Source organism: Pristis pectinata, chromosome 18 (assembly GCF_009764475.1).
Source record: "Pristis pectinata isolate sPriPec2 chromosome 18, sPriPec2.1.pri, whole genome shotgun sequence".
NCBI lineage: Eukaryota > Metazoa > Chordata > Chondrichthyes > Rhinopristiformes > Pristidae > Pristis > Pristis pectinata.
Genome location: NC_067422.1, coordinates 25,094,854 through 25,110,186, shown reverse-complemented (window position 1 = coordinate 25,110,186; position 15,333 = coordinate 25,094,854). Strand labels below are relative to the sequence as shown.

Sequence of the window (15,333 nt, the reverse complement as noted above, 5' to 3'; positions counted from 1 at the left end):
AAAAAAAATTTTTTTTTTTTTAGTACATATGACCTCACTTCTTCCTACTGGCAAAAACTATTGTTTTATAATTCTGTACAATGAATTTCATCTGCCATATGCCTGTCCGTTGTACTAGACTGCATGTGCTTTCTTGAAGTCCTTTACCACTATTGTTTTCTACATTTGAGTTTATTTCATCTGCAGGCTTTGAAATTAATGTCCTGTGTACTCGTGCTCAGATCATTAATATATATTGAAAAGGCCAGTGGTCTTATACCAATCCCAGGGGAACACATCTGAAAGCTTTCCTCCAGTCTGGGAAAAGAAATTATTCACTGCTACTTTGCTTTTTATCCCATAACTAATTTTGTATTCATGCTGCCACTGCAATCCCACAGGCTTTTATTTTTCTAGCAATTCATTTCACTTGATTTTTGCTCTAAATGGTGATTACAAGATTTTTTCCCTGCTGCTTACCTGTGTAGATTATCTTGAGATTGCCACCGTGCTGGCAGAGTGTGCTACCAATATACGTCACCAAGAATAGGGTTTATTGCTGCCTGAAAGAAGAGGTGACATTTCCCTTTAAGTCTGGGCTGGATCTGAATTCTGGTCCCAGAGGTGAAAAGCCTATTTTCTAACCCTCTGTGCCATCCAATCTTCTTTTCAGTGAATGGCAGTGTATAGAAATAGATCTGCATATTCACTTGTGCAATAAGATAATCATTGCAATGAAATAGTTTGGTCATTTAGAATTTGAAATTACTTGAATGGTGACTAAGATGATTAATTTAGGATGTATTTCTTGGAATTAATAATGACCTTGAAGACACTTTCTTTGTAAATACCACAATTCCATTAGAATGGTGCGCAGGCAGAGTTGAATTTAAATTGCCCCGTGGTAAATGGGTACCATGAGATCAAACATCGCGTCTTTATTTAAAGAAAATCAAAATAATAATAATACAAATTCTTTTATTTTTTTCACCTAGGAAAAACTTGAACAGCAATATGCACAGAGTTATAAGCAGATATCTATGCTAGAAGATGACTTGGGTCAAACCAGAGGTATCAAAGATCAACTGCATAAATACGTTAGGGAATTGGAGCAAGCAAATGATGATTTAGAAAGAGCTAAAAGGTAAGGACATAGTTTCCTGAGGTTTATTTGTGTTAAATAGGACCAATTTGATTTATTTGTATGTGATCATTTGTTTGTAATTTTGTTTGAAACCCCTTGTATCTCCAAACCTTTGTTTCTGAACCTTTTTTAGCATCAGTACAATTAGAGGATAACAATTACTGGAGGTTTACTGTTACATTGTCTTAAAGAAAAGACAATGCAATTACAATTAACTTCATTGCATGAAAAGATATTTGGGTGTGATTTTTGTACATACAGAAGTGACTGTCGTAACTGGACTTCTGGGCTATCTTATAGATAGCATATCAATTACTAGATGCCAAACTGAAAGCATTGCAGTAATATCAGTGTTGTATCTGGGATCTCATTAAGTTCATGTTCCATGGTTTATCAATTTAAGCAGTGAAATTAAATGATGTGGAAAGAAACGTACACAATGGAAAAGAAAACAGGTGTATTGTCATGAAATTATATACAGAGGAAGTAGAAGGAACAAGCTAGTGGATCGAGAATAGAAAGAGATACTTATTTTAAGTAAGATGAAGCACCAGAACAGGACATTACTATTAGTTTAGTTTGAGAATTTGTTGCATTGGTTCTTCAGAAGTTAATGAGTGAATGGTATAAATTTTGTCTCCTTTTGGTCTTAACTGTTGAAGTATAGAGCCTGTGGCACCATTCATTCTCATTAGGCATTATGAGACTTCTTTCATGGTGGTAGTTGCAATTTAAAGTAATACTGTTATATATTGATCATATTTAATCTATCTTTGTCAATCATAACTGGAGGCAGAACTGCAAAGAAGAAAATGAGTGGTAGGGAACTTTGAAGACTATATGTCGACAGATATCTTTTTTTAAGTGTCTGAGATAAGCCACGTTCATTATATCCTATCATGTTGCAGTTACTCATAACCTGCACCTTTTTTAATATATCTGACTTTCATCTGTCAAAAGACCTTTATATTCTTAAACTTTCACTCTTCCAACATTGATAAGTGTGTGAATGACACATTTCAAAAATTTATTGGAACAATTTGCTATCTTTTGAATGAAACTGCACAGCTTTGTTGTTTACTTTGTGTCCAGGCTTGTTAAGATCATAATTTGTGTCATCAATAATGTCTTGACAGTACAAAATACCAGTCCTAAATGGTTTTAATGAGAGAAATTCCAATTAGTGTAGTAAACTAGTCTATCACTGAGACGTAATGGATTTTTCTTTTCACAAATTAATAATGGTGAATATGGAAATTAGAGTTTTCTGGCACTTGCTTAGTTTCCTTGTGTTTTGTAGTATTCAATAAAAATAAAAAAAAACTAAATTGAAACTGCCTCAGTGGTTTATCCGCCCACAACAACCAAGCCTAGTTCTATAATTTATCTTGTCTAATATGATTTGGACAGGATGGTCATTGGATGTGCTACTCTGACCTACTTAGAATTAGGTTGTTTTAAAGAAATGTGGGAAGTTTCAATCCAGAAGAGCCGTATGTTGAGGCATATTGTCCATGTGAACTAAAACAAAACACAAAATTATTAATCATGCTTTATTTTAAAAGTTGAGAGGAAATCTGCAAAATAGAAATTCAAAAAAATGAACTTGCCTAGATATTGAGATCATAATGTTAAGATAATTAATAAATTGACTTTTTTTAGTTAAAACTGATAGGTAATGAGTACAAAGCACTCGAGTTATTTGCCAGCCAGAATCAAATAATAATCAATTTAGCTACCTTTCCCACATCCTGCCCTTTGCTTTGCCCACCAGACCAAACTCTTCTTCTGATCTTGCATTGTTTTCCTCCTCTCTTTTCTCTTGGTCTCTCCACGTTCATATTGTCTGGGAGTTCCACTTGATCTCCTAACTTTGACTCCTTGACAACTCCAATGGCTGAATTTGTAAACGTATTTGTCACCTCTTGCTTCACCACTTTTCAAATCTGCTGGCATTGTATCCACTGAAAATAAAGCCCTGTTCTCGTAAACCACCACCTTTTCTCCAACTTCCCAATCCCCACCAAATCGCTCTAAAGCCTTACTTCCACCACTCAAATATGAGCTTGTCTTTCCCACAGTCACCATGTTTGAATGTCTGCAGTCAGAGTTTTGTCCAAATCACAGGATTGAAATGGCCCTGATCAAAGTCATAACTTTATTTATACAGCACGGACACAGGCCCCTCTGGCCCAAAGAGCCTGCACCGCCCAATTGCAACTTGAATCCAATCTTCCTTCTCCTTTTTCTGCTTCTGCAGCGATTAGCTTGACAGGTCACCCTATTCTTGTCTAGTCAAGCAGCAGTGCCCTTACCAAGTTCTATTTTTACAGATTTCATTAAAGTCAGGTAATTTTTGTGTTTTAAGGGAACAGAAGGTTATTAGAAATAGCAGACGATAAGAGGTCAGATATCAGATATTATTATTGAATTGAGGAGAGAGACTGATGTTACCTGCTGCTGCTCTGATTTCATATCATCAAGTTAATGCTTATCCTAAAGTCGTCAACTTTTGTCTGGTGTCACTTTGGTTTGTTTCAGTGGTACTTCTGGAATATTTCCTGCATTAAAAATGTTATATAAAATGTTGAACAATACTTTCTTTCCGGCAACTAAGTTCAGTTGGAGATCCATCAACAGCATTTTGATCATGTACATTGATGCAAATTATGTTAAGAACAATGTTTAAAATGTCAAAGTCATATATTCTATAACAATTAACTCGCTTCCCAAAGCCTGACTACCATGTAAATGGCAGATCAGAACTGTCAAGAAAGTGGTGAACCATCAACTTCAAGGGGAATTAGGAATTGGCAATAAATGTTGGCCTTGCCTGAACCAGCCTGTTGGAAGCAAGGTTAACATTGTACAAAATGCTTTCTTTCATTTTAAATGCTGCATAAAGTTTGTTAAAATGTTCTTCATTTAATGCTGATATGGAGCAGTGAAATACTTTTTAAAGGGAACGCTCCATCAACATTTCAGAGCCTTCACATGTAATTGTACTGTTGTTAATGTTTAGGGCTACCATAGTATCTCTGGAAGATTTTGAACAGCGATTGAATCAAGCAATTGAAAGAAATGCATTTTTAGAAAGTGAACTTGATGAGAAAGAATCGCTTCTTGTTTCTGTTCAGAGGTTAAAAGATGAAGCAAGAGGTGAGTTTACTTTTAAGGACAATATTGCTGTTGAACAAGTTTGATGTGTAATAATGAAGGTGATAAACTCTTGTCCAGTGAACCTTTTCTGCCTCTGTTGTTCTTGCAAAGGGTTGTGATTACATGTGTGAATTACATTGTTATTTCAATTTTGTAATTCTCATATCTTTTAATCGTAGCATGACTTTTTCATCAAAGTGAAAAATCACTATGGAATCTGTTTTTAATACAATTAATTTTTATTTGAGAATGATTCAACATTGGTGCTGTTATCCTTTAAGTGATGACATACAACATGAAAGCAAATTTGTTTATATTTATTACTGGCTGCTCTCCAGCTATTCTGTTCTGCTCAATTAGATTATCCCTCAAGTTGCTTATCAACAAAGTTGTTGATTGCCCACATTAAATTCAAATATCTTATTCCAAGTGCTCTAGTGACATGTGGGAAATTTGATGTCAATGCATGTGCTGGTTGCATTTAGAACTGCAGCTGCTGGACATCAATGTTAATTCAGTGGGAGATCAACAACCAGATCTTGATGCAGAGTTTAGAAAAGGCAGACTAGTGGGACCAAGAAAGAAGCAGATCAATGTGCTTCCCCCAGGATACTGTGCTTTATGATCAATGGCAGTATTGCATAAAGGCAACCTTACCTATATTCAGTCCTGAACACTAACTTAAATTTCAGCTTGGAAGTGCATTATACATTGTACCTGATCCAAAGTGCTGTAATAGTGTGTTTGGGATTTTTGTCCCTGTTGACCCTCGCTGATTTTTTGGATGCACCATAAAAAACATCCTATCCAGATGCATCACAGCTTGGTATGGCAACTGCTTTGAGAGTTGTGAACACAGCCCTGTCTATCATGAAAAGCGGCCTCCCCTTCACTGAGTCTGTCGACACTTCCTACTGCCTCAGGAGGGGTGGGGGAAGCCAAAGACCCCTCCCACCCCAGTCATTCTCTACTCTACCCCTTCAATGTACTTATGTTTGGAACGATCAATACGGATGGCATGCTAACAAATTTTTTCAGTATCTCTATACATGTGACAATAATAAACCAATTACCAATTATTTGTTAGTAATGGAATATAAGTTGGTTATTTTGATGTTTGGTCCTGTGGTACTATAGTAAGCATTATTAACTAAGTGACAATATGAAATTAAAATTCGCAACAATTATTCTTTAGTGCAACAATGAAATCTTTTGCTTAACTGCAGTCTTGTGAATATTTTAGATCTGCGACAAGAGTTAGCAGTACGAGAAAGGCAGGAAGTAACAAGAAAATCTGCCCCTAGTTCACCAACATTGGAGTGTGAGAAGATGGATACTGCTGTTCAAGCTTCACTCTCTCTCCCAGCTACACCTGTAGGAAGAACAGCAGACAATGGTTTTGCTTCACCTAAAGGTACGTGATACAGGTTTTCTAGTAATTACCAGAAACTCTTCTGAGTTTCTGTATACATGTACAGGTATAGATTGTTATGTTTACAGTAAACTGGCATAAATCTAAGAAGGCTACCAGTTTAACTCAGCAGGGTTTTGATAAAACTGAATTGTTCAATTAGTTATCCAGTTGATAAACTATGGAGCCATCCATTCGCATCTGGTGAAGCCAGGTGGCCAAGTCAAAGATAGAACGTTGCGTGAATGAGGTGATTCAAATGTCAATACTTAAGAATCTCAAAACTGTTAAAGGCACATTCATACAGATCGTAATGCAATAATATTCCTGTGCGTATCTGTCTACCCATGCCCCAACCCATTCCGAGTTTTTGGTTACTGTGTACATTGTACCTGACATGACTAACTATTGTTTAAATTGCCCAGCTATACAAGCTTACAAACTTTGGTGATTGAACTTGTATAAGTAGGTGGTGAAGCCTTTTCACAGGCACAGAGTTAATACTTAGGTGAGTTTCAGTGCAGGTTTTCTAAATGCAACTATTATAGGTTTGGCACCGTTCATAACTACATTTAGTTCCTCGAATGTGTTGACACTTAAAATAATGTTAAAAGTGTGTATTGAGGGAGATTGACCAGAGATGGCAAAATGTATTGATGGTTGGTGAAGCATTTCATAGTCACTTGATCAATATGATTTAATTTCTCAAGAACAATCAACTCTAAGGCAAAGTATGTAATCAGTCAAAGTCAAATCCTCATTTTGAAGTTGTACATTCTGGTCGGATTTCAGTTTTGAATACAATTGGTCATCCAGATGCAAATTGCACCCAAGTGTTTATTCCCATCAAGTTTCCACATTCACTTATTGCCAAATTCAAAATCTGCCATGAACCAGCACAATTGTCCAGCATTTTAGAAAGTAAGTTTAAAAAAATTAAAATTGTGCCAAAAGAAACAATGCAAACAGGCAGAGATATTTAAAACATCCTTAGCCACAGGTGAGGTGCCAGAGGACTGGAGGATAGCTCATGTTGTTCATTGTTCAAGAAAGGCTCTAAGAATAAGCTGGGAAGTTATAGGCCAGTGAGTCTGACGTCAGTTGTGGGTAAATTATTGGAAGGTATTATGAGGGACTGGATATATAAGTATTTGGATAGACAGGGCCTGATTAGGGATAGTCAACATGGCTGTGCGCGTGGTAGGTCATGTCTTACCAATCTAATAGTTTTTTGAAGAGGTTACCAGGAAGGTTGATGAAGGGAAGGCAGTGGATGTTGTCTACATGGACTTTAGCAAGGCCTTTGACAAAGTCCTGCAGGGGAGGCTGCTCCAGAAAGTTAAGTCGCTTGGCATTCAGGATGAAGTAGTCAATTGGATCCAATGTTGGCTTAGCGTAAGAAGATGGTTGTCTCTCTGATTGGAGGCTTGTGGCTAGTCGTGTGCCGCAGGGATCGATGCTGGGTCCATTGTTGTTTATCATCTATATTAATGATTTAGATGGTAATGTGGTAAACTAGATCAGCAAATTTGCAATTGACACCAAGATTGGGGGTGTGGTGGACAGCGGGGAAGGCTATCAAAGCTAGCAAAGTGCTCTGGACCAGCTGGGAAAATGGGCTGAAAAATGACAGATGGAATTTAATGCAGATCGTGAGGTGATGCACCTTGGGAGGACAAACCGGGTAAGACTTGCACAGTGAATGGTAGGGCACTGAGGTCTGCAGTAGAACAAAGGGACCTGGGAATACAGATCCATAATTCCTTGAAAGTGGAATCGCAGGTAGATAGGGTCGTAAAGAGAGATTTTGGCACATTGGCCATCATAAATTAGGGCATTGAGTACAGGAGTTAGAATGTCACGTATAAGATGTTGGTAAAGCCAAATTTAGAGTATTGTTTGTAGTTCTGGTTACCTAGTTACAGGAAAGATATCAATAAGCTTGAAAGAATGCAGCAGAAATTTACACGGGTGTTGCCAGGACTTGAGGACCTGAGTTACAGGGATAGGTTAGGACTTTATTCCCTGGAGCGCAGGAGAATGAGGGGAGATCTTATAGAAGTATACAGAATTGAGGTGTATAGATAGGGTGAATGCATGCAGGATTTTTCCCCTCAGGTTGGGTGAGACTAGAACTAGAGGTCATAGGTTTGGGGTGAAATATTTAAGGGGAATCTGAGGGGGAGGTACTTCATTCAGAGGGTGGTGCGCGTGGGTTCGATTGTAACATTTGAGAAGTTTGGATAGGTAAATGAATGAGAGGGGTATGGAGGGCTATGGTCCGGGTGCAGGTAGATGGGACTATGCATAAAACCAGGCCAGCATGAACTAGATGGGCTGAAGGCCCTGTTTCTGTGCTGTAGTGCTTTATGACTCTAACTATGGAAGAACTCACTTTTATGTTTTTTTTATGTTTTATCTTTTGACTTTCAGAAAATATAAGAGCAAATTTGAAAATCAAGCAATAAAGTTGATTGGATGCTAAGATTCTTTTTCTCCCTCCAGTACAAGCCAAGAAATTTGATGTAAAATTGAAGCTTCACACCAGAGGTACCACACCGGTGTGTGGTTGTGGTGTGCCAAGTCTAAACACACTTCTTGAAATTCTGTGCACAACATAATGACCTTCGGTACAAATGACTGGAGGTTATCAAAAAACCTAAGTACATAACTTGGTGTGGTGATGGTGTACTTCCTTAAGTTACAGTTTGGTCCTCTCTATATAGCAGTGTGCTAGCTCATGCAATTCTATGGGCATGCATAGTGATGTAGTGCACAATCTGGTCTCGTCACCTCAATAATGTAAAATGACTTGTCATTTTATTTCTAATCATCTTTTTAAAATGAACATGTGGGTGTGCTGTACTGTAAATATGAGTCTCCCCCAATATGTACATGCTCCAAAACCAAGCTGTTTGTTTTCCAGCTATACCAAATGGCTATGGCACTACTCCTTTAACTCCATCAGCTAGAATATCTGCACTAAATATTGTTGGCGATCTTTTAAGAAAAGTAGGGGTAAGTTTCTGTTTAATTCGTTCCTTGTATTCTTTGTTAGAATTTGTCCTTTGGGATGTGTTTTAATTAGTATGTCTGCCTGCTAATGAAACATCAAAGGTTCTACATCGCTATTTAAGGAAGATCAGTATTCTGCTATCTTCAGCCAACTGTACTAAAACTGGGTAGTCCATCACCTTTTTTGTTTCTGGGACACAGTCAGACACAGTAGAGAATTTAGTATTTACTATTTTTATCACAATTTATTTGCTGTCTTAGATTCTTGACTACACTTTAAGTAATTCATGAGCTGTGCAGTAATCCCTTAATTTGGATAAGAAATACGTTCCTGTAAAAAAAAGTAATTTTTAAGTGAAATTTTGTAAACCAAGAAACACATTTTGGATATTTTGGTGCAGTGCATCACTACACGAGTGTAGTGAGCTATTCTCGGCAAAAAAAATTTAAATGGAGGTGTACTATAAAGAATGGTGTTATAGTGAAAATTTAATGAAGCAAACATTCATAAATTCAACAATTATGTAAATTCCTCTTGGCTGTAAAAGGTGTTTTATAATTCAGCTTTTATCTTAAAAGTAATTGCATGTTCTGTTTTAAAGCATGATCAACAATTTGAGGTGCTCTATAAACATGTTATCTTTAGACATATTCTTCATACAGAAGTATGCAACAAATCCATTATTTAGTGAATATTTTGCATGGTTTGAGGTAGCTAATTGGGAAGAGAACACTATGGTTATTTTAAACTAAGGAAGGGAAGAAGGCTAAGGTTTCCTGTTCATCAGAGACCCCTGCACATTGTGTAAATGCTGAGATGAATTTCAACATAAACGGCTTGCTGCCTATCAATTTGTAGGGGATGAATAATTAGTTCTGTTAAATGGCAAAGGATTGCCCATGGACATATACCAGAAAAAGATTCATTGTTAGGAGAGATGAGATAAAGCATGGGAAATAAACTCATTTTCTGCCTAGATAAGGTATGCTCAGCTGTGTCATTTGGGAAAGTCTGTGTATTTAAATTTTTTTAAAAATTCTTTGTACCATCTAATTGTTGTTCACTACTTTCGGAATTGAGAATTTGGGCTGATTTTAAGTTAGCTTGAATGCTTCTGTTTAAAGACAAAAGCCTTGCATCCTTTTCCTGTTTAGCTTCTTATTTTGTAATTGTTTTCTAGTTTGAAAGAAGTCAGTGCTTTTGTGGTGGGAGGAAGGGGAGCAGAGAGGTAGATGGCAGGAGGCTTATGAGTCCTCTTTATTTAATGGAAAATGAGTGTTGCTTTTATTTAGATTAGGCTGTTCTGCAGGCATTTTCTTATTTGGTTTCCCTGCTAACTAATGCATAAAACTTTTCAGGCCTTAGAATCAAAGTTAGCAGCATGCAGAAATTTTGCAAAGGACCAAGCAACGCGGAAAAGTTACGGTTCAGGGAATGGCATTGGCACCTCTGCTATGGTCAACAGTGCAAAGTTTTCAAATTCAGGTCTTGCAACGTACTTTGACAAAGGGTAAGTATTTAAGATCCATCAACATATAACACAGCTGTTCTTGTCAGTAAATCCACTAATATTGAAGCTTTTCTGGGACTCTGCCACTCATAGTTATCAGTATAGAGTCATCGCTAAAGAACCAGAGGGAAGATGTTAGACTTGACATAGCAAATTATTATGATCTGTAATGCAATGTAGACAGAAGCTGATACAATCATAACTTTCAAAACAAAACAAACTTACAAGGGCTTCTGGAAGGAAGAGGATAGTGGAACAAATTTAAAAGCTTTTTCCAAGATTGACACTAACTCTGTACTTTGTTGGTCAGGTAGCAACTGTGGGAAGAGATTCAAAATTAACATTTCAGGTTGAAGACCCTTTGTCAGAACTGGAAAAGTGAGAAAGCAAATTAATTTCAAGTTGCGGTGAGGTGCTCTGCTAAGTGGTCCACCCAGTCTGCATTTGCTTTCTCCATTGCAGAGGAAACAACATTGTGAGCACTGAACGCAGTATATTAGATTGGAAGAAGCTGCTTCAGCAGAGAGGAATTTTTAGATTCCTGGTTTGTGGGACAGGAAGAGGTAAAAAGATGGGTGTTGCACCTCCTGCGATGGCTTGGAAAGATGCTAATGATTGTGTGGTTGGTGAAGATGGAATAGCAGATGAAGGAGTCACAAAGCAACCATCCCTTTGGAATGCTGAAAGGGGAAGGATGAGGAAGGTGTCTGATGGTAGAATCTTGTTGAAGGTGGTGGCAAATATCCTCTTTATTTGCTCAAACTTCCTCTTTTGCCCACCAGGCAGCTGTTGCTTTTGATCAAGCAGCTGATCAATGGTATGTAGATCACACTGAAAATAACATGCCAGCCCCCACACCCCTCCTAATAACCTTCTGCCTCAAACTTAAAGTAGTGAATGCACTTGGCACAATTTTCTTTTACTCTGCCAACAAAAGATTTAACAAGATTCTGATTTTAATATCCCTTCACACAATATCTGTGGAACAGATCTGACTTTTAGATGTATAGATCCAGCTTTAAATCAGAACTTGTTTTATTTTGTATTTTTTGAATTATTTTTGTGGCTGATATTACTGTCAAGAAATGAAAATACTTCCAGATATTGTATAGAGGAGCAATAGCTAACTAAAGACCCTTTAATCTATTTAGTTAAAACTGTTAATGTTCATTCTACATGTTCTAACATCTAACCAATTTGTATTGTAACCCACTCACCCACTTTGAAACTCAGTAACTCTCTGCTTTCCCTGATTAAATTGTTCACCTGACTTGCTGAAATCTAAACCAACTTTAGTAATAGACATTTAAAATTTAGAATTCTAAAAAGATGGTCTGATGGAACAGTCCATGGCTGATTGCGGCAGGAAGCTTGGGCTGTCATGTGAAGTAATATTTGTACCATACAAGTGCCAGGTAATGACCATCACCTGCCAGAGAATCTAATCACTTTGTTTCGACATTCCATGACATTACATTTGCTAAGTCCCCCACTATCAACTTCCAGGGAATCTCTATTGGCCAGAAACTCAACTGGACCAGCCACATAAATAGTGTGGATCAAGAACAGATTGGGGGAAGAGAGCTTCCTTTTCATACCATGATGCCCCAAAGCCTTAACTCCATCTACATAGCACAAGTTAGCATTGTGATGGAATAATCTGAAATTGCCAAAAAATCAAAGGTGGCATCAACTAGGACAGAGCAACCTGCTTGATTGTCATCCATCCACTGCTTCTAAACATTCATTCCCACCACCACTGCTGCATTGTAGTTGCAGTGTCTACCATCTACAAAATGCATTAAAGTTGCTTGCCCAGGCAACTCTGACAGTGCCTCCCAAACCTGTGATGCCATTTCTCAAGAAGGATAAGGATATCAGGCACGTGGGAATGCTATGTTTCCCCTCCTGACTGCACACTCACCTGATCTGAATTGATTGTTATTCCTTCATTGTGATTGGGTTTAACTCTTGGAAGGCTCCACATGACCAGCACTGTCCTTCACCTGAAGGACAGTAGTGGTTCATGAAGATAGCACACCACACCTTCTCAAGGCAGTTGGGGATGGAGAATTAATGCTGGTCTTGCCAGTTATACCTACATCTGAAAAAATGCTTTAAAATCATAATTTCTTCACCACAAGTTACAAAGGATGCTTATGGCAAGATTTCAAAATAATCAAGTTTATTGTACTAGAAGAAAAAAGTTCAAAATCTTCTACGTGAAATAATATTCTGCAAATTAAAGTGCCATATGTTTGTAATAATGAGCTTTATCCTCAGTTCATATTGTTTCTTGAAGTGGTTCCCCAACATTTGCTGCACCATTGCTGACCAAAACACATCCTGTTATTTTGCAATATGATTTATTTGGCAGACAAATTTACTTTGCTTTGTCATTCTAGTGTTTAACAAACAAAGTAATTGCTCTAAAACACCTAATAGGTAAAATGAAATTCTTGGGTTTAGAAGTGCCTATTCTGTTAGCTATGCTTAACACAATTTACACATTTGTTTGTGCCTGGAACTCTGCTACTGAAATTCACTTCCATTGACTTCAGTAGAACAGCATTTAAGAAGCAGAGCTAAATGCCATGTGCTGTTTCATTCAACACGCTAGCACTCTGACATTTTTTTGTTATTGCCTCGTTTTCTGATGGCATTGATACCTGAGGCATTTCCTTGCATCTGAAGACCATTAACTTTGTTTGATACTCTGCTTATGAGAGCTGGATTATCATTCTTTACAAATTGGTGGGAAATTACTTGTGTTCTAGTTTGTTCATCCCCTTCCCACATGTAACCAAGTAAAGGTGCATGGGGTTTTAATGAGAGAAACCGAATAAAATCCTTCAACTTGGATGTTTAGTAATTTACAAAATGAAATACTATCCCAAAAAGTACTTTTATAATTAACTGCAGATATATTAAATGTTAACTAATTTTAATATCAATTGTACAATTTTGATAATCATTTATCTTTTTACTTCTAACCAGTTCTATTCATGTGGAACAAGTATGTAGATTAGATTTTAATTATCTGTTCTAATGGTAAAGTGAATGTTAACATCAATAGATATATACAGGTTGATTTGGGACAGTTCAATTTGATTCTACATCTATATGCAGTTGGCCAATTTGAGCTGGAATTGTCAGTTGTGTTGCAGTGTTAAGTAAGGAAAAAGCTGCTAGGATTCCTCTCCGGACTACTATCCAGTGTTTTGTGCTTGGAATTTAACGTATGGGCAAAATGAGGAATTGTACAGAAAGAATTTAACTTGGCATGCACACTGCAAGGGAAAATATCCATCTCCACCATTTCAGCTCAAGCATGATTAGTCCATTCGAGAGATGCTTGTTAGCTGTAAGCTCCTAAGAAATGTTTTCAGCAGGAATTGTTCTCTTTCGGGAAGAAAATCAATAAAGTTGTGACCTCAACACCCCTAACAACATGGGAGGAGGCCGTTAATCCCATCAATTCTTTGCCAGCTCTGAGCACTCTCATCAGTCCCACTCTCCCACTTACCTTCCTGTAATACATTCTCTCTCAGGTACATACCAACTCTCCCTAATTCTTCTGCCATCCACCTACAGTAGTTGGAAGTAAAATTTGTTCTGTTAACACATGCACTTACCTCTGCTTAAATTCAGTTCTATTGAAGTGTGTGGAATTGAATAACAACAGTAAAGTTCTATGCACAGAGATTATTGCATCATGTATTTAGCATGCACCAGAGAATAAATTTCTACATTCAAGAATTTAATTTCAGCTATGAATTAAGTGATTTTAATAATTAACCATCTTAAACTGGTTTAAACTTCAATTTGTAGCCAGCATGAGTATATAAAGTTGATTCAGTATGTTTTCTTTTTATCAGAAAAGAGAAAGTCCTTTTCACCAAGTATATCATGGGTAATTCATTTTATTGTATTCCTCCGAAGTGATCACCTGCATGCTGTCGCAATGGTGATGTTAAATGGAAGCAGTATTAACACCTGGATTTAGGCTTAAGTTTCACTAACTGCACGGGGATTTTAGTGTTCTGTGGCAAGTTGTAAGAGCCTACCCTAAAATGACACATCTAGCATAATTCCTCAAATTTCAGCTCTTGGTAATTCTAAATCTTACTCTGACTTGAAATACCCGCCTGTTAGTTTAATCCCATGGCATGTTATAACTTGTCTTTGAATGCAGCTAAGATTAAAAAAATTCTCTCTGCTTAGTGTCATTCTGCCTCTGCCCAAGCTTTTGGTCATCTGTACCTTGGTGTCAAATTTTGTCTGGTAATGCTGCTCTCTGAAACACTTTGGTAGGATCTGCTGCATTAAAAATACTGTATACAATAAACACGGGTTTTTGTTGGTACAATTGCATTGAGTAGAGCACATTTTTCCACTTGAAGGGGAACCAAATAGAGAGTGAAAGTGGCTGAGAGTGTATTTTGGGATTTGGAATGTCAGAAGTCCAAGGAGCCAAAATTCAATCTTTTTTAAGCCATATGTGTGCATGTGTCTGGAAACAGCATTTTAGATGAGTTCATGATTACACATTATTGAGTTTCTTTACAAGAAACAGAGGCAAATATACCGCAAAACATTTAGTTTCTGGGTAGATTCTCTCTCAGAATTGTGAAAGTTTTTCTGGTGAAGTCTTGTATCTGCATAACACAAGGACTGCTTGCTAAATGTGGAGGTTTATGGTCAAATCAAAACTAAAGTTTTGTGTACTGGGCTGAACTTTGAAATGGAAATTTAAATACTGGAATATAGCTGGAAGTTTATGTCATCAGAAAAGCTTTAAATAAAAGAGTAACTTTCAAAATTGATTCTACCCAATACACAATGTTTTCTTTTCAAAAAAAAACCTGGTTGTGGATTTATTCCTTGTACTGTGAAAGCTGAGGCATGGCTAAACTAGTACTAACAAGTGTGTACATTCGATCTTCAAGTTTTCTGTAGTTTTGTTTTAAAAATATTCTATCAATGCTTAGATGTAACTATTTTGTAGTTTTACAGAAGCTTTATCCAGATGCAATAAATTTTGTAATTAGATATGATCATTAGATTGTATATAAAAGTCAATTTTGAAATATGAAAATTGCTGTTTCCCTTTT

At 37.0% G+C, this 15,333-nt stretch overlaps 1 protein-coding gene across 2 annotated transcripts in view; it reads left to right on the top strand.

Moving 5' to 3' along the window:
- The window catches only part of LOC127579982 (nuclear distribution protein nudE-like 1), a 38,246-nt gene that overhangs the window by 21,044 nt on the left and 1,869 nt on the right, over positions 1-15,333 (top strand). The window contains exons 4-9 of one of the 2 annotated variants that reach the window (XM_052033104.1): positions 975-1,123; positions 4,146-4,282; positions 5,526-5,696; positions 8,620-8,711; positions 10,068-10,219; positions 14,098-14,132. In XM_052033104.1, the coding sequence (XP_051889064.1) occupies positions 975-1,123; positions 4,146-4,282; positions 5,526-5,696; positions 8,620-8,711; positions 10,068-10,219; positions 14,098-14,132 (736 nt within the window). The remainder of the gene's footprint in view (positions 1-974; positions 1,124-4,145; positions 4,283-5,525; positions 5,697-8,619; positions 8,712-10,067; positions 10,220-14,097; positions 14,133-15,333) is intronic. The other variant, XM_052033102.1, reaches the window with a different exon arrangement.